Below are 20,216 nucleotides of genomic sequence, written 5' to 3' on the forward strand. Positions count from 1 at the left end.
GGCTCACCACCTTCGTGCATCCATCGTAGAGTGGGTGCGTCGAAACCGGTAGTGGCGCTGCGACAAGTTATTACCGCTTTCGATGATGGGTAGGAATCTGTTATATATGACTCTCTCCATCATCTTCCCCATTGTATTCTGCAGGCAGATTGGACGATGTGATGCTGGATGTCGATGTGACTTACTGGGTTTGGGAAGCAACACAAACTTTTGCTTCTTCTACTCCTCAGGAAATATTGCTTCTTTTAGGCACGTCACGAAAGTGTTAGCGAAAAGGTCGGACCTAATCGTTACTGCCAGCTTTAAAGCTCGGTTAGGGATGTCATCCAAACCTGGGACCTTATTTTCACCGATCCCACCACATATTTTCCGTAGCTCTGCCTCGGTAACTGGAAGTATCAGGTACTCATTGACTTGGGTCACCGTTTACCTTCCACCCTCTTGATGGTGAGGAAATAGAGTGATAACAATCTTCACGACCTTTCCATTACCACCTTGTAGGCCTTGGTTTATGTCGGTACCTTCGTACAACTGTTGAAAGCAGTTCCTTTTGATTTTGCGAATCGCCTCCTTTAAGCAGCCACCCAGTTGTTTATGTGTCCTTTCTCGATCTTCGCTACTGCGTTTTCCTCTTAGCCTCTGGTAGATCCTCTTTGCCCAACTTGCTATTTCGTTGTTCCGCTTGTAGTTGGGCTGCCTACTGGGGAGTGTCGCCTTCTGAGCATTGTGGCATCCCATGCTTTCTTAACATATTGGGTGATTAGGGTGGTTTTTTCTATGGTGATACCAATCAGAGATTGATCGGACTCAAGTGCCGCAGAGAACGTGTCGAAAGCCTTTGACATTTAGCTTGGCAAATCACCCGATACCCTATAGGAGCTCTTTTTCGAGCTCGATTCGCCCTTGATCTCCATGTATTTTGCCTGGAGATCACTGTAAGTGTAGCTCTCACTAACTTGCCAAGCAACTCTTCCGATTAGAGCGGCGCTCACGTATGTCAGGTCTAGTATAGACCCCAGGGCCCTTCCTCGAAAGTGTATGAAGCCCCAACATTCGTCAGTACCACGTCTGAGCAGAATACCCCCTTTCACATTCGTTGTCCCACCCCATTCAACAGCCCACTCATTAACATCACTCGCCATTATGGTCGACCAACGTCCTCTGGCATCCAGAACCAAAGCGCTATGCATTGCTTATACTCGACAACTATAGCGCTGAGTTGGAGCATAGCAGCTGTATATGTGACCTTCTTCTATCTTCGCTCTGATAAAGCCTTCCTTCAGGTGTTCCACTATTTTCTGGAGAGCTTATTCTCGGCAAGTCTATAACGCTGCTTGGCCGGTTTTAATCCTTGAGCCAAATGCCACCACCGTGATTTCGATATGGTTCACTAACTATGGCCACGTCGATATTTTTCTCGCACATGGTTTACGAGAGTAGATCCTGCGCCGCCTCCCAGTGATTGAGGTTGATTTGTTTCAACCTCATCTGCGACTTGTGTTGAGGGCTCTCCGGAATTCCGTGCACCTGCTGCTGTCTGCGATGTGTCGATGGTCCACCCACCCCTTCCCTTTGCACAGTAGGTAATTTAATGCACAGTCCTTGCTGATGTGGCCCACCCCTTCGCATCCTATGCATTGCTTCGAACTGCCATCGGCTGCTCTTTAAGGTGACAGATAACCTAGTCTATTTTTACTTCCCCTGCTGCCAACAGTTTTAGTGTTGCCTCCATTGGTAGACTGATGCTGACCGTTTCTGCCCCACCGTAGGCTTTTCGTAGCATCTTTACCGCTGATTCTTGAAGTCCAATGAGATCGAACTCTTTTTCCAAAGCCCCACGAACCTCCTCCTTTGTGGTGACCTCATCTATATCCTTGCATTCTATAGAAATCTTCGGTCTGCTAGACTTGATTTCAGCTTCCTGTCCCGTGTACTTTTCAATTTGACTCAAGAATTTGTCCGCTGTTATATCCTTGGGCTTCTTGAGCTCCAACATAAAGTGCCCTTTCTAAGGCCACCTTACTGGCTAACATTATCTCCCAAATCGGTAAGTTCGAGGTATGCTTTCACTCTCTTGAGAATGTCAGCGTATGACCCTTCACCACGCTTGTCTCCCTTTTTCCGAGGAACCACCTTTTGCCAGGCTCCCACATCCTCCTTGGGGGGTTCACATCCTGAGATTCACTAGCAGCTTGAGCATTCCTCTTTACTTACTCCAAGTTTTTGGGAGGTGGACGCTTTTTTCTCTTAGTGGTTTGCTGGCTAATTAATTCGGTCAACCATTCGCGTAGCCTCTTGCCCGGTTTCTCCACTCCCGAGTTTTGCGTTGCTTGTGTTGGCTGGCTTTTTCGCCCGACGACTTCACTCCTCTTTCGTCCTGAGCCTTGCAGTACGCCGACCTAATGCCTTAAATCAATTCGAAAAGCTCAAAGATTTTATTTTCTAGTGCGATGAAGGCATGTCCTGGGGGCCCACTTGCCCACTCCCAAAAACTGCCGGTACTGGGTTTCCGAAGCCCCCTCCCCTTTGTTCTTTTTTTCCCAGTTTGGTTTTACTTCTATTTATCCTTTACATTGCCAATTTTTATCCAAGGCTGGGCCTTTTTATTCCTACCTCCCTGGCATGGCCATCCACGCACATCTCTGGATGTGTGCATGGGCATGCTCATGACATATTCCCGGGCGTTCCCTTAGCCGCATGAGAGATTTGGCAACTCTACACAAGGTAATTAGATGCATAGTAAGCGCCTTGCGCAAGGACAGAGTCGGAAGATTTGCGGTTGGCATCTACCTGTGCATTGTCTCTGAACCCAAGGGCAAAGATTGAGGGGAGGGGGTTGTTTATGGGCAGCGGCAGTTCATTCAAAATGAATGGCAACTTTCTTTTTAAAAATGGTCAAGAGGTAGATGAACAGCGCGACTCATTGGCAACTTAGCTCCATGACTGAATCGAAAGCATGATGCGGCTGATTTTCTCCTTACTCAGGTTCTAAGTAGATTCAGAGGTTTTCGGTCTTACTTGCACAAGATTGGGAAACCACGAACTACGTGGATTAAGACGGAGCGGCAACCCTGTCGGCTGAACCAAAACCAAGTGGCCGAGGAGAACCTCCACGTGGTGGCACCGGGAACCGCTGTATCGCATTGGCTTGTCGGCCGTGATGCAATAGGCGAATGCTCCAAGCCCTAGCAAGGGCAATCAGACCCGAGTCTGCACGGGGATTCATCTGAAGTGGCTTCGGTCACGAAACCTTACCAGGGGTATACTGGTACATGGGAACCGAGGTAGCCCCTGGACTCTTATACTTCAGGAGAATTCCTGTCGTATCTGAGTACAGCTCGGTTGGCACCCTTGTGGGAGTTTCATGGGGGCTGCGGTTGTGCTCAAGCGAGAAGAGATCTTCGGGCCTCGACGTGGGCTTGCGTATCAATACGGGTGCCGTTCTCCATAGTTCGGTAGAGATTTAGGTAATTCTTGCATCCACCAGTATGAATGCTAAACCATGTACTTGCTATAGACTGGTACTTCACTAACTTGCCAAGCAACTAGAGATGCGCTCACGCATGACAGGTCCAGTGTACGAAGCCCCAACATTCGCCAGTACCACCTCTAGCTCCGCGAATGTCTGGAGCAGAATACACCCTTTCACATTCGTTGTCCGGCCCCATTCAAGAGTCCCAGCATTAAAATCACTTGCTATTATGGTCGACCAAGTAGTTTTCAATTTCACTCAAGAATTTATCCGCCGTTATATTCTTGGACTTCTTGAGCTCCACCATAAGGCCTCCTTTCTGAGACCGCCTAATGCGACTAATATTATCTTAAAAATTGGTAAGTACGGGGTCTGCCTTCACTCTCCTGAGAATGTTAGCGTATGGCCGTTCGTCACTCTTGAAGTTGATGGTAACCTCCGGTCATAACCTGCTCCTATCTCTCTTTTTCCGAGGAGCCATCTGTCTCTAGGCTTCCACATCGTCCTTGGGGGTTTACACCCTTTTTGCAGAATTACGGCTTCATGGAATTTACCAGCAGTTTGAGCATTCTTCCTTATTTACTCCACATTTTTAGGAGTTGAGCCCTTTTTTCTCTTTGGGGTTTGCTGGCCAATTGATTCGTTCAACCATTCGCGCAGCCTCTTGCCCGGTTTCTACTCCCCCGAGTTTTGAGTGGGCGTCACTTGTGTTGGTTGGCTTACTGTTTTGCCCGATGCCTTTCCTCCTCTTCCATTCTGGGCTTTGTCATCCGCCAACCTAATGCTTCAAATTATGGCCCTTAAATTTTTATGCATTCCTTGATGACTTCGCAAAGCTTCAGAATTTAATTACCTAGTGCGATGAAGTCAGGTTCCGGAAGCCCACTTGCCCATTCCCAAAAACTGCCGGTATTGGGTTTCCGAAGCCTTGCACCGTAACTTTCCCTCTGTTCTTCTTCTTCTTGTTTGGTCTTATTTCTGTTTATCCTTCTCATAACCAATTTTTTTTTCATGGGTGGGCGTTTTTATTTTCACTTACCTGCCTGCGAATAAGTATGCCCAGACTCGTAAATCTCTGGATGGCTACATGTGCATGCCTATGACACATCCCCCGAGCGTTTCCTTATCCGCGCAAAGGGACGCACCTGATGGGAGATTTGGCAACTTCACACAGGGTAACTAGGTGTATAGCAAGCGTCTTACGCAAATACAAAATCAGGAAGATTTGCGGGTGGCATGTACCGATGCATTGTCTCTGAACCCAAGGGAGAAGACTCAGGGGAAGGGGTTGCTTGTGAAAAACGACAACATATACTAAATGAGTGGCGATTCTTTGACAGGATGGACAGGATGGCTCATTGGCAACTTAGGTCCATGGCTGAAAGGAAACCATGATACGGGTGACTTTTTCCTTACCCCGCTTCTAAGTGGATTCAGAGGTTTTCGGTCTTACCTGCCCAAGATTGGGAAACCACGAACTATGTGTTCTGCAATGGGTTCCCTCTAGACAACCTTGTTAAATTCTGAGGTACGCTAACGAATGGAATTGTGTTGCGCACTGCATTTGGATTCTTTTTGTTAGGAAGAAGATGCACCTCGACAAGTGGAGGGTTCCTCGAGCTGACAGTTCCCTTCATCCTTTCCCTGATTGGAAGGTTCCCTAAGGCGGTTGGCGGGATGGTTAGCCCAGGGTAATATGTCAAACGGTTCCTGGCTGGTTTGCTGACCACGGGGAGATATTCAGTTGGTAGTCCGAATGCGCAATATTGCGAGAGTCCAACACTCTTTGCATAAATGAATTGACTTCCTTCTTTGGTGAGGCCTCCTTTTTGGGGCTTTTCACTACCACCGACCAATCGAGGTCCTACCAGAAAGGACGAGGTTTTCAACCCTAGAAGCCATTCGGCCCTTGACTTTTCTCTTGTAAAAGGATTCCTTCTCGGCCATCTTCTCCAGCAAGTCACTCTATTCAACAATGACCTTGCTCATTATCTTCCTTATCCTTGACGATGCTCTACTTCGTCAAAGGACCCATTAGATACATGCTAAATATCCTCCCCTATCCCAACAGTGAGCTCATCAATCATCCAATACAATTCCAAACGTCAAAGTATCCTAACTCCTATTCCAACCCATGGGAACCAGAAAATGGCAACCCAAAATTCGCATATCCTTCCAAGGATGTTTCACACTCGAAAATTATCTTTTTTTCATTGTTTCCACCTAATAGTCCCCGGAAAACAGTATGGTAATGTTATGTGAGATGTTGTCGGACGACGTGGAAGGTGGAGCCGCCCGCATTCCCATGTGGATGTTTAGGACTGTTTACACCTACATTGCCGAGCTGGATTGCTCCGAGGAGCAGGTATTCGTGGATGGCTGCTTGAAGCTGTAAGTATGTCTGTCTAACGCGATGTCATGTCACTAACGACAACGACTTGAGGACTCTTCACCTTTCTTTTCTCATTTCGACAATATGCTAATGAATTTTTAATATAACGTGTTTCACTTGTTCTTCTGCCAATCGACGACATCCTGCCACAGCGGCGAGGGTGATTTCGAGCCTGAAACGGTTATGGATCATGTCCCGAAGGTGTTTTCCACGACTTCACTGAAACAAAGAATTATGAATGAGTGTGTGCAGCGATATAATGAGGAGTATGAGGTAAGTTTGGTTGGAAAATTTCACTCCGGGGAAAGTCAATGTAAACAGAACTATTTACGCCGAAATTGGTATCATTTAAAGTAATGAAGGCTCAGGGAGTTGTTGATTATCGGAGCCTGGGAGCCTGGAATGATGGGGCTTTTTTTGGGTAAATGTGCGGGGACTGATTTGCAGTCCTTGGTTTTATATCATTATTCATTATGGCTGAAGTGTTATATTCATCCAAACACATTATCAAGGCAAGTCCTTTACACTGACTTCACTGGCAAACCAGTTGAACTTCCGGATTAGGTCGATAGTTTCTAGGCCTCCACATAATCTATGTTTTCTCTTCTAGCGTGAAGGACCACGGAGACTACGAAAATCAGGCTCTGACTCCGATTCCGTCTCTCTTGAAACTAAGAAAATTTCCGCAACTGACACTTCCTCCGTCGATTCAGGCTTCCAGTTTGCTGGAAAGCCCGGGGACACGAAGCAAATCATTCAAAAATGCGGCGATTTCGACAGTTTAATTCTGCTATTGAGAGAGGTAAGTCACCTTGGATTACTCCAACAAAACCCGAATTTAAAAGGACAAATGAATCCAGGCACAAGGAGCGAAATTGCACGAGTATGAAGGATCATACCACGTCACCCAGGCGAACATCGAACACGCAAAACGACGGGAAGCCAAGATTGACGAGGATAGAGAATTGCGAGCTATGCGCCAGGAGGAGAATACCAGGAAATATCTTCACCTGGAAAACGTGAATATGCTTCGTGAAATGGGGCCACCGTGGACTTGGATTCATCAATTCATTAACAATAACTGCGTGGACATGTCTTACAATTTCATAGAAGAAGGATCTATTGCTTCAGATGTCACTCCTCCTGACTCCTCCGATGAAAGTTTCGACTTCGTGCGGGAGAGACCAGTCTCCACCAATGATTCAGAATCTGAGACCCACCTTTTCTCTACCTCCACAGATAATGTTGAAGATCTAGTCAAAGATGAGAAGGCTACCATTCAGGCCACCTCTGACAAGAAACCTGACAACCCTATTGTCACTTCTGTTTTGCAGAACACATTGATGAAACCATTGTCTGAGCCAGCTGTCGATTTAAGTGATGCCAGTAGTATTGTTAGTTACATCAACAAAGACGAGGTAGGAGTCCTGCTGAGAGGAGGTGAGAGGGCCGTACCTAATTTTAACATTGAAATCCTCGACCAAATATTACGCGACGCTATGTTGAATGGAAAAGTATTCGAGAGCATCGACGAAGTCATGGAATTTGTGAAGGACAAGTATGATGAGTTCACTAAAGATAGGCAAACCGAATACTTCGTTAAAAGTGGATTCTATCAAACATTACAAGCTGCAGACAAAATAAACGCAGAAGAGGTCCGCAGCGAGGAGATGACTGAGGCGGGAACAGTTGATTCGACAGATTCTGTCACTGAGAATCCTGATATCGAAAGCAAACTGGAAATAGAAGTACTGACAGCTCGGTCCACCTTCGCAGGAACACTATCAAGAGGGAATGAAGAAACCAGCACGGAGAAAGTTGGAGAAAAGTCAGGAACAAAGGAAGAAAGTGACGAGGAAGCACCGACTGCAGAGACTGAGGAAGAGAGCGTAAAGTCAACTGACACTGGAGCGGAGACTAAGCCATCCGACACTAAAGTAGAAGCACACGGAACATTGGAAAATATTGCCGAAATTACCCAAGTTGATTCGGAACCAATAAATGTATACGGACCTGATATGGACAATGTTTTTGAGACTTGTGGAATGGAGGTTGATCTAAAACTTCTGGGAACAAGAAGGTCACAAACAAAGATTTTGGGACTTGTTGAAAAGGAGTCGTCGGAAACTATGACTGAGGAGGCAACAGTTTCATCTACACTTGATTTAACTGAAAATCCTTCAAGCAGAGGCGGGTATACCTCTGATATATCAGGAAACGATGCGGTAACTACAGCAACAAGTGCAGTGGAGGAAACTAATAGATCAACATTTCTATGTGTGAGTATTTACCACCTTTGAAAAGATAATATTCCTGTTCTTGTAGATGATTTATTTTGCCCCTTGATCCCGGGCGAACTAAGAGCTTAGATACTGACAAGGCTCACGATGACTCTCATGGATTTGACGATTCGCTAACATTTTTTTTTTCGTCCAAGTATTCCTGAGTCCCCCCACCCCCTTGATAGCACACCGCCCTAAGTTTGTGGAGTGACTTGCTTCTTCCGTCTAATGCCACTCTTCCCATATTACCGAATACACTTCTTTGGGAAAATACTCATTTCTTTTTGAAAATTACAATGATTTTGTCGTAAGGGGAGACATCGCACTTCAGATTCAACCCTGCCTCTGCCCTGGGAAGCACCCTGGCCGAACAAAGTGCGTAAACCATTCAAGGTGGCTCGGAACGTTGTTGGGGTCGAACATACACTATAGACCTTCACTTTAGACCTTAGTTGCCAGTCAATACTTTTATACTAGATAAGTTAAATCTAATTTTGGCACTCCTGGTGACATATGTACGTGACAACAACACGCTGCGTCATTAGAAAAACTTCTGCTTAGAATTAAGGCGGACACGAAGGATGGAGCACCAAAGAAGGACTAGACCGCCAGCTCTGCTTATTAAGCCGACGGAAGGCAAGACTTTTGCGGAAGTCCTTAGTCAAATCCGTTACAAAATCAAGCCCGAAGATAGCACAGCAGAAGTGTCTTTCATTCGAAAAAACGAAGGGTGTTAGAGTTCTAGTCGAATCACGCAGAGGACATCAAATAAAGGTAGGTTCTGTGAAGCAGTCAAGCGACTTCTGGAAGAGAAAGCTTTGGTTTCTAGCCTTGAACCCACGTACTCTCTGGAAATCCGAGACCTTGACTGCTTCACAGAAAAGAACAAGATAGAAGAGGCCATCAAACGCGAATTCCCGGATATAACCAATCTCCGGATTGGTATCACCTCTGCGAACACTCGAGACCAAAAACTCGCTGTAGTGGAAGTTGCTGAGCAATACGCGAGGAAGCTTCTAAACAGCGGCAAAATCAGAATTGGTTGGGTAATGTGTAGGATACGGAACCGGGTCGCCCCAACCAAATGTTACAGATGCTTGGATTACAAGCCCACATTTCCAACTTGTCAGGCACCCGATAGAAGGGCGACATGCCGAAAATGCGGTCAGGCAGGCCTTAAAGCGAACACCTGCAACGAAAAAAAGAGTTGCGTCCTATGCAAGTACCGTGGCGCGTCTGATGAGAGCGTTGAGCACGCTAGCTCGGGGCGGTGTCCAGTCTTCAGAGAAGAATTGGAAAGAGTCCTAACTCTCGCGCTCAACATGATTCGGATCCTACAGGTCTCTCACGAGTTGCTAGCGTAGTTCGCTGCGAAAACCAAAGCTGGCTTAGTGCTCATCAGTGAGCAGTACCGAAATTAGGACCCAGGTATGGCATGCTGACATAATAGGTACCGCGGCCACCTGGGTTCGGGACGGCACCCGACTTAGGCTTCTTGCCCTAGGCCGAAGGGACGCTTTGTCTGAATTCGGTGTTTCGGGATAGCGTTTTTCGGTGTCTATCTAACACCGAATGAGGCGATGCTGGACCTACGACGCAGACTTGATGCTCTGGGGAATGCTATTTTGGACACGATGCTGATCGGGGGTGCCAGGGCCAGGGCACTAGAATGGGGCATACCTCACCCAGATTCCAGAGGAAAACGAATTCTCGAAATGTTGGCGAAAGCAGGACTGGGGTGAGTGAAGTTATAAACACGGGATTCAACCCAATGTTCCGTCGCTCAGGCTGCGAGGGAAGCATTTTAGACGTAACCTTCGCGTCGGCGTCAGTGGTGACGCTGATGGGCAGGTGGCGAGTTCTGGAAGACTTCTAGGCAACAGACCATCAATACATTGTTTTCGAAGTGGTGGACATAAAATCTTGTTGTTGGCCACTTTGGCGCATGGAATGTTGCGAAGGTGAACACTGAAAGGTTTGTCACTGTCGGAAATTCAGTTATGAACCTGATAATGACGGTCTGTGGCGTTTTAACAGGTAGTCTGTCTCAGACAGGAGTCTAGCACTTTGTTCGTAAATGCCAAGGGAGACAACATTGATTGGTTTTGCAGACGACGAATTCATGCTACCAAAGAATGACCTCAAATGGTGGAATTGGACCTGGCGGTAGATAAGACGAGCTGGTCCTTATTATCAATCGCAGGAAAAACAACACGATCAAAATCCGGGTTGGTAATGACGAGGCCGTTTCACAATCGATCATTAGAGACTAAGTTGAGCTTCAACGTGCACCGCATGAAACGGTAGCAAAGGCTAGTTCATCTCTGCTCAGCTGCTTATCGCAGGGGTAGTAAAATCTACCCTGCTATACGCGGCTCTTATATGGGGGAAAGGGTGAGTTCGGTATACCGGCCAATAGCGCTGAGGGTATGCAGTACACATAGGACGGTATCAAGTGAGGCAGTTTGTGCCATCATGGGGATGATTCTCTTGGATCTTCTAGCGAATGAGGCAGACTGTCTCTACCGGAGAAGGAGGGTGAATCCGACCGAAGTGACTGTGGGCTTCCGGAAAGAGCTGTACAGGAGATGGCCGCAAGGGTGGGATAATTCCGAAAAAAACACCCATACACTGATCCCTTGCATTGAAAGATGGGTCGAGCGCAAGCGTGGAGCATTAAATTACCGCCTGACGCAGGAGATGCTGAGGTCTAAAGCAAACTGGAGTGTGATAAATGGAACAGTAACTGCAATACAGGAGAAGCTGCTGCAACTGAAACGAGCCCAGAAAGCGCGATGGAGGCGTGACTTAATTGTAGTGGTGAGGGCCTTCACGGTGGTCCCGCGAGGATATGGGGGAGTAGGGGTAATTTTAGTGAGAAAGAATCCCACATAGTGCGGCATCCTAACGCAACAGCGTCTTTTTAAGATTTCCACCTCCACCCATAAAAAAAAAATGCGTGCAAGAAGTGTAAGGCCAATACATTTATGGAAGGCTAAGCTTCAATAATTCTACACTATGGCCTACTCCCAAGCTTTCTGTGGTAACTAGAACCTCAGTGTACCGGAGGGCGATCAAATCGGCGAGAGAGCTTTCAACATGGCGGGTTCTATCCGTAGGTATGCTAACGCGAAAGCAGGAAAGGAGAGGACACGCGCGGAAGCTAAAGCCTTCTTTCTGACTACTGCTGTGGCAGTTTTCTCTAAGATTGTCAACATTTTAGGGAGACAGGAAAAAATGGTGGAGCTTGGACGGAAGCCAAGGTTTAATAATTAGGATTTTTTGTTTGGGGATTGAGGGATGCTAAGCCCGCATCCACTGCATTTGAAATGCATACTTGCTTTTGGTTCTGTCGGTCGACTCAAGTTAACAGCACCGAACTGTGTAGAACAGAATTTACCAGTTATCGAATACCCTGCCCCCGTAGGAAGACAAAAGCATCGTTCGCATCCTAGCTGAACAGAATCTGAGTATGGATCTCTGACACTGGAGGGTACAGTTCATGATTGCGAGGAGGAATAAATTCACAAAGTGGAGGCTATCACCGTGGTTTTCGAGCTGAACTAAAAGGGTCCAAGCGCGCTTAAGAACAGTCAGCATATAATGTTCTATGTTTTCTTGGACAGATTGACTTTTAATCGTATTAGGAAACTGTAGGGTTTCTTCATCCTCTCGTTCCGTTCCGTTTAGTTGAGGTCTGAGCGTTTTGATCGGTTGCGCCATTTTGCTTGGTTGCACATTTTACCTCGGTTGGGCAATTTTGGTCGGTCGGTGTGCCTTATCTGGAAGGAGTCGAGTGGCTTTTAAATCACAATCTATCGGTGGTTTGGTTCGCAAGACAGCAATCAACGGCTGATAGCTAGGTGTCAAACCAAAACCATTTATTGACAAATACAACATCATGAGTGTCCGTATTGGGTTCTCTAAAAACTTTTCCACCATGGCATCTGCTGCTGTCTGCCTTTTCACCCATATGACCATTAGGATTGCCCGCAATGACAATGCAGCCATCGACAGGGACGTTACAGGTCTTTGTATCAAGCAGGTACCAGAAAACTTGTTTTCTGACATTGGGTCGACCCGTTTGTGATGCGTATCGGGTGAAAAAATGAATCATGCGATCAGGTGATGAGCAGCACCTTCAAGTTTGTTGTATAGCTCCAATATCAATTCAATTCCATATATCAGCAGCCCTTGCTCGTCTCGCGACAAGACCGCAGCTCGTCTTATCTTATCGACTTAAGTGAAGGCCTAAGCATTACTCAGAGGCTTTGGAAATCAATGGTGCGATGTAATGCAATAGTCGGCATGTCGTCCGACCTGTAACCAGGAAATTTCTAGTAAAGTTTAACATAGTGGAGTAACCCCAACTATTCTCAATCTATCTCTCTCCCTGATCTGAGCATTTTATTTTTGTTTTACTGAGGATAGTACAAGGTATATTGCCTCAAACTCACCCATTTTTTCAGGCCTTGGAATAGCATACTAAACAAATAACGGCTACTCTATGCTTCTCCGATAAAACTCCCATAACGGCTCTGCTGTGATCACAGTGTTATAACCTTAAAACCTGTCCCTAGCCTTCCAGTCCGCCTTAATTGAAAAGTCCACAGCAAAATTTCTCTTGAAGCTTGGCTTGTCTTTTGGGAATGCCGAGAGTTGTCGACGTACTTTGTCTAGGATGTAATTACGGCCGTAAAATTTCGCTGTCAGCAACCGAACTCAAGGAGTCTGACAAACAATAGAATTGATCGTTAGGATGGGATGAACAATGGCTATGTACCTCCAAAGAACCATCCAAGGCCAAAGATCCCCCCAAAGGTCCACTTATCGAGCCGCAGGAGATGAATTCATGCCAAGTCCCTCAATAATTTCACTCACCACAGGAAGTAAAATCCCTGATACCACTATCGTCAAGTCTTCAACATATGCCCTCACCTGCACCCCACCCATTCCTGTTCAGTATCAGTAGAATTTCATCTATCACTATAGACCAGAGCACGGGGAAGATGACGTCAGCCTAAGGTATCCTTCTGTTCATGTCTCCGGCCAAATGGCTACCTCCGAAAGCAGATTGGATTATCCAAGTTCTTAGCATGAGTGGTCCCCAATATGTAAGACAACCTTCCGATTCTATTCTAGTTAAAGCCTTTATGATAGCTTTGGCGCGCTAGGATTTAGGGAAGAGCGTCCTCCCTGCGATCATCCTTAAGTGAATGTGCAGGATGTGCTCTATGTTCGACATAAAAGAGGTGAGACTGATTGGTTGAAAGTCCTTCGCGGACTCATGACTACTACCTTTCTTTAGTCTTTAAGTTAGGCATTTCGGGAAGTAGGTACTAGATATCTAGCTAAAGTACCGAGGAAGGGAGTAAATAGCTGCCGCAACCTACGATATATCCACCAAGGGTCAAAATTCTATAGAAGGAAAAGCTCCGAGTTTTTACTGAAGTAGGAGACTACAAACGTCAGGAACGGTAATTGGTTTATACTCTTATATGCATTTTGATCGAAGATGAAATATTGAGCTTGGGGATAAAGTACTGCTAACTTCAATAGGAGTCGATTGATTCTTCGTGAAATCTTTCAGAAGGAATTAGGAAACACTACCTCTAGATATAGTGAGTCGCTGCTGCCCACTGCTCTGACAGACGTGACTAAGTGAGAATGTTGGATGTACGTAAGTCCATTAATCCAATAAATCCCCCGTACATGAGATCTGTATTCCAAGGGTGTCGACAGTAGTGATGCTTCATGTTTTTCAGTCCCTCATGAAAATTCCAGCTGGCGACAAAGGAAATTTAACATTGTTAAAGGAGCCAATATTGAGTTACTCCATTCCAAGATTTTCCGAAGCTTTGACTGCAAAACGAATCTCGTTCCCAATGACATCATTCTCATGTGTATCTTTTCACATTCCGCAAATCCTACTTTATTCTTTGCATGTATCGAAACACTACCTAATTTCGCAAACAAAATAAACTCCAAAGTACCAATATCCCGACCCCCGACATTCCGCCCGAAAAGAAAAAGGAGACAAACTTCTAACTTCGCCTAATTTACACTTAAACAACTTTATTACAATTTACTCTTTGCAGGGGATGAATGCCGCCATGAAACGGGAGGCCGAAAAAAAGACCAGATATGAGTGTACGGTTCCGCCGTTGAAAGGAATTGGGAAATCTACATCGAAGAAAACGATACAGGATTTGCTTACCTATTTAAAATTCCGATCAAGGAATCAGAAAGGAATGGTCTGCCCTCGAAACTTTCACGAAGATAAATGCCCGAGAATGTTCGATTGAGAGGTTGTGCATGAGCCAAGGAAGCGGGAAGGACTAGCACAAGGATATTTCTAATTAAGTTGTCTTACAAGAATTTCTTTGGAGGATAATATTGGCTGTGGGCTGAAGGTTGAGCGGAAAATTGACGAGCGCAGGAGTAGGCGGAAGGAGAGGGAGCAAGGAACTTGCGTTTTGCGTATAAATCTAAAATTAATTTTTGAATTAAAAAAGTTTTTATTGTGGGTTAGAGTTCTTTTGCGCATACCGGAAAGGAGGAAGGTTTTCAGCGAGATGCTAAAAATTGGATACGATTTTAAAGTGCGGTGAAATTATGGAACTATTAGAATTTCCGGCAGTTATCCCTCCAGCGTTATATTAATATCTAATAAACTTTGCAGCAAATAAAATGAAATTATCTTTTTCTGAGTGTTAAAAGAAGCTTTTTAAGTCCTTTGGTAGAGTGAAATCTAGGCATCTTAACAAACAGGTTAGAGACTCAATAAAAATAAGGATAAAAATAGTAGAAGGGGCGGGAGAGGTGATGGGTATCTGAAACAACACGGTTCATTTTGTTGCGATAGAACGACGTCCGCCTGCAGGAGTGGCAATCTATGGTCCAAGGTCGAAAAGACGGCTACAAACTTCCATAGAAGAAAAAGATTTCCGGGAGCTTGTTCGCGCGGATAAAATTTTCTTCACTGATCCCAACCGTTCAATTTTTTTTCGGAAATGGCCCCAAGGGCGGGTCTTATTGTCCACGATCGCTGATGTGACCTTTGCTAGTCCTTAGTGTCAGTCCTGCTATTAGGGTACTATGTAGAGGATTTGACGACCAGTGATAACCCTTAAATTTCCTTCGAAGTGACAAACGACCTCTCCTAATCTGCTGACGTCCGGCAAATACCTACCATGTAGAGTTACTGGAAAATCAACGTGGGCAAATTATCGAAGAACTTCGCCGTAGTCTGTCCCAAGCCATGGTTGAGAAAGGAGAGGAGAGGGTTAGCTGTTGCGTGAATAGCTAAGTTACTTCTAAGCGTCTCAGATGAGTAGGGCGCTAGGAACTACGAAGCCAAACCTGCAACATAGTTGTGTCAATTCTGGCAAGTTTCAAACCACCTGAAGCATCTATCACCGAGGCCACTCCTGGTCAGGGTTTTGCGATGAGCGGACAACCCATCCAAGTAAAAACTACTCCATGTCAAGGCACCTGGAAGATTTGCCTCGGATTGGACGAATAAACAACGACGACCAACCAAGCGTCTAACGGACTATTCTTCGGCACCTGGAATGTACGCTCCCTGAATAAACCAGGGGCCGTCAAGGCCCGCCTTCAACAGGTCGCGATTTAAAAATTGACCATGATTGCAGTGCAGGGAACAGATTGACAAAACATTGGGTCGCAAGGAGTTTGAATTTGCATTTATAATGGGCAAACAGATCAAGCCGCACATCACCCACTTCAAACCTATCAACGAAACGTTGTCTGCGATGCGCATTAAAATTTGTTTTTTTAATCTATGGCTCATCAGCGTTTTCGCCCCCGACTGAGGTCAAGGAAGATGCAGTTAAAGAAGAGTTTTATGCACACCTGAAGACACTGTTTGACTCACTCCCAACAAACGATGTCAAAATTGGAAACGAAAGCTGGCATCGGAGAACAACTGGAGGATACAACCTCCATGAGGGATGCAACCGTAATGGTAAACGATTAATTGACTTCACCAGCAGTAGAAATCTAGTCGTAAGCTCTACATGCTTCCCGCATCATCGCATTCACAAATAGACCTGGAAATCACCGTTCGCATATACCGTCAATTGAATTTACCACGTCCTCACTCAAAGATGGGCGTCCAATATATTGGATGTACGTTCGTGAGGGTCTACGCGTGGATGAGGCGACATATCGGTTCGGAACTTCCTCAGCGCACCAATCGGGAATCAGCTTCGTTCATCCACCATTTTCGTTACCCTTAGGTTTCCCTTCGATTACTGACGCTTGCACTTGGGGCACAGGCTTTTTGGCTTCCGTGCTTTTATAATAGTTACGTTCTTCAAAATTGCTTGTGCACTTTTTTTCTCTTAGGTCCTCTTAGGTGGTGATTCCCTAAAAGATCACCGTCTTTCTCCCGGAATCTTTTCTTTGGTTGCAGGTCGCTAACACTACGGTTAGGTGTCACTTGAGTCGCCTATGACATTGTTGGGATGGCAGGTTCCGGCTTTTCGTTTGGACCCTTTTTCCTCCTCCAGCGACCTATTATAGAAGTCCCTAATGGCTCCCACCATGGTTTAATAGCTTGGTGCACGCTGTGTTTGTCCATGATGAGCTTGGACCGCTCAATTATTTTTACTCCAAGCTGCTTCAAAAGTAGCTCCTCCGGATCAGGTCTTTGTTCTCTATGAGTATTGGCAGGATTACTCCTTCTAAATGCTCCTTCCTCCGTAGCATTTAAAGTGCTTTCCTGAGTTTTATATTTTGCTGTCTTTCTCATTGGTGGAGATCGAAGAATTGAGGAGCTTCCCCTGAATGGGTCAATTTCTTGGTCTCTAAGTACCTTCTGTGTTCGTCCCTCTTGGGCAAATGCGGTGGGTGTTGAAACCGCCTTAGTCGGGCATTCTTTTCAATCCATTATTTTTTTGCCTTCATTATAGGTGTTCTTGGGAAGATCTTGTTTCGCTTGAACGCCTCCTTAGGGAATGAAAAATTCCCCAACAGCAGAATTCAGGGCGGTTTTGACCAAGTTTGCCACTGTGATTATTCAATCCACCATGGAGTGAGCGCGCTAAAATCCGATAGTTGTATATGGTAACCTCCCTTGTTTTCTACATTGTCTCCAACAGACAGGTTTGCAAGTAACACCAGCCTTTTCCTTCTCTTCTGACCTTTTACTGTCAGCTCAAAATCTCAATTGGAGATGGCATCCAAACCGAAGGCCTTTTTAAGGGTCCTATTACATATTTACCACAGGCCGTGTTCGGTAACTGGAGGTATCATGACCTGGAACACGGTTTGCCTGCCGTTCTTTTGATCGTAAAGAAATAGAATAGCAGCTATTTCTTTCAGAAGACAAGGACAGACTGCCTGGAATGATCTTTGCTGTCTTTTGATTACGATTCTGAAAGACCAACAGAAGTGTATATACTGACATCTTTGCACATAATTTAAAGCAGTTCTTTTTATGAGCACCAAGTTGTCTATGCTTTTCCTGTCGACCTACGCGACCGATTTTTTCTCTCGGCTTGGAAACTTGCGATTTTGTAGCTCCACCAATAGTTCTAATGCCTACTGAGGAGCAGTAGCCTTCTGTGGATAATAGCATCGCATGCTTCCGTCCCTATTTGGGTGATCTCTGCAAGTCTTTAGTACTGCTTGACCTGTTTGATTTTTGATTTGAATGCCACCACTAATGTATCTTTCCCGTGGATGGTCTGTGAGATTAAGTACTGCGTCGTCTGACAGTGGTTGTGATTGATTTGTATCAACTTCCTCTGTGATTTGCGTTGAGGGCTCTCTTGTAGTCTGCGCACATGCTGTTGGCTTTCGGTTAGTAACCCGGTCCTCCGCTCTGCATTCTGTCATATAAACTGGCAAATGCTATCACGATTTGACTGTAGTCAAGCCGTCTAAAGCACGGTTTTAGGGCAACTTGCTCCCTAATGACCCTCCCTCCCTCTGACTGATGCAAACAGTTTGAGTGTTGTAAGTAGGTAGGGTTGTGTATGATCACAATCTTTCCGTAGCCTTTTTATCGCTGGATCCTAAAATCCAACAAGTTCGGACTCTCCTTCCAAGGACTTGCAAACCTCCTCTTTCATGGCGACCTCATCAATATCTCTTTGCAGACTAAAGGGATCTCCGATCTGGAGGTCCTTATATCGGCGGGACTTTCCAATTTGATTCGAAAATTTGTTCCCCTTGACGTACTTGCATTTCTCGAGCTACAATATAAAGTCTTCGTTTGGGATGGTCTAGATTTTTTGTGACGGGTCCTAAGTCCGCATTCACTTGAAATCGGATCGGTTCAAATGGAGAACAATTTACCCCCACTTTTTTTTGGTCCATTGCTCGTTTTGCGTGTATCACCAAACGCTCAAGAATTAGGGAAGAAGACGGATTACGGTTTGCTGTATTCTGCGAATGTATAAAGGAAGAGTGGTCACAGTTGCGAACTACGCTGCTACCAGGGCAGAGTTGCGAGAAAATCTGATGAGTTGCTTCTGCCTTGGATTAAACCGTAAGTCGTTTACTTTTTAACTTTGGGTGCTAATCTCAAAACGAGGAGTCTATGTATCTCCCCACGCATGTAAATAAAGAGTGTTCCTAAAATGTGGGGCATCAAATGGAAGGGCTTAATAACATTACGTATATTAGGAACATCCTCCAAAATAGAGGCCAGAGGATGTCAAGGAAGGCAGGGAACCTTAGGGGCCGCGCTTCATTGAAAATCTGAAGAAAAGGAAACAATTATTGAGGCTCCGATCCGACATCCGATGTCGTGGATGTAGCCCCCCTCCCCCCGCCTGCGCCGATCGCGGCACTCGGGTCTAGAGACTCACGGTTCCAAGCGTGCGGTGGAGCTGTTTTATTTTATTTCCAGGTTTACATCGCGTTCTGGTTTGTCTCGTTAGGCCACCGCGAATTCCCTTGTTCATTGAGTTATTTTTAGATCGAGTGCGGACCCACGCATTACAATAGACACTTTGATTATGTAAAAATGATGCATAGGGGATCAAAGCGCTCGAAGGACCCAGGATGGTCTCTGACCATCACCAATTCATACAAGGTCTATAGCGTGGGTCAGGCGGCTAGTGGCTTTGTGTGGGAAAAAATAAGCGGTATATTTGTATATAGCTGTTACGCCCCACCGAGCTTCACACTGCCTGAGTTTGAAGACCTGCTAGACGATCTTGTTCGCGACGCAAGGGAACGAGGTACAAAAGTGATAGCCGGTGACTTTAATGCGTGGGTTGTCGAGTGGGGCAGCAAAGAGACTAACGCAAGGGGACGGTGCTGATTAGAAGCATTCGCCCAGTTGGATGTTGTTCTGGCCAACGAAGGCGATATAAACTCTTATCGGAAAGGGGGAACTGGTCAATTGTAGATCTGACTTTTGTCAGCCCTGCGTTAGCACGTGACATGTCCTGGCAAGTTAGCAAGGACTTCGCGTGCAGCGACCACCAGGCAATCACATTTGAACTAAGGACGGAGCGACAAGGCAGGACACCCGCACCCTGGAAGCCGAAATCCAGAAGAACACCAGGATGGTCTACCAAAGCGATGGATGAGCATACATTCATGGAGGTGTGGCTAGACTTTCCTAGTAAAGCAGGCACCTCCACGGATAGAGCTCTCCATGTCACACAGAGCATCTTTAAAGCATGCGATGCGTCGATGCCTAGGAGATGCTCATTTCCCACTAGAAGACCCAATTATTGGTGGAATGGTGAACTTGCCAGTCCTCGATCGATTTGCCACAGAGCCGGACGAATGGCTCAGAGGGCAATAGGTAGGATCGATCAGGGGCAAAACGAGCATGCCTATTGAGAAGCTCGCAAGAACCTCAAGCTCGCCAGCCAGCGGAGTAAGAGGGAATGTTTTAAGGAGCTCTGCTTGGAAACGGACATAAATTCGTGGGGTAGCGCCTATAAAATCATGACAGGGCGTTTCAGAGGCCGATCATCTCCGCAGATCACGTGCCTTATAGTCTTGTTGAAAATAATCCAGGGGTTATTTCCCCAGCAAGAAGGGGATACTGATACCTTCTAGCGCCTACTAAAGGTGACGC

General features: G+C 45.9%; 2 protein-coding genes across 2 annotated transcripts in view; one reads left to right on the forward strand and one right to left on the reverse strand.

Annotated features, from left to right (window-relative positions):
* LOC119651799 overlaps positions 1 to 14,861 on the forward strand; it is a 56,785-nt gene extending 41,924 nt beyond the window's left edge. The window contains exons 6-10 of the mRNA XM_038055583.1: positions 5,703 to 5,863; positions 6,017 to 6,137; positions 6,475 to 6,666; positions 6,725 to 8,143; positions 14,245 to 14,861. Of these exons, the coding sequence (XP_037911511.1) occupies positions 5,703 to 5,863; positions 6,017 to 6,137; positions 6,475 to 6,666; positions 6,725 to 8,143; positions 14,245 to 14,451 (2,100 nt within the window). The 3' untranslated portion in view covers positions 14,452 to 14,861. The remainder of the gene's footprint in view (positions 1 to 5,702; positions 5,864 to 6,016; positions 6,138 to 6,474; positions 6,667 to 6,724; positions 8,144 to 14,244) is intronic.
* LOC119651800 overlaps positions 1 to 20,216 on the reverse strand; it is a 628,198-nt gene that overhangs the window by 400,164 nt on the left and 207,818 nt on the right. The window lies entirely within an intron of this gene.

The sequence above is a fragment of the Hermetia illucens genome, chromosome 3 (genome assembly GCF_905115235.1).
Source record: "Hermetia illucens chromosome 3, iHerIll2.2.curated.20191125, whole genome shotgun sequence".
Classification (NCBI taxonomy): domain Eukaryota; kingdom Metazoa; phylum Arthropoda; class Insecta; order Diptera; family Stratiomyidae; genus Hermetia; species Hermetia illucens.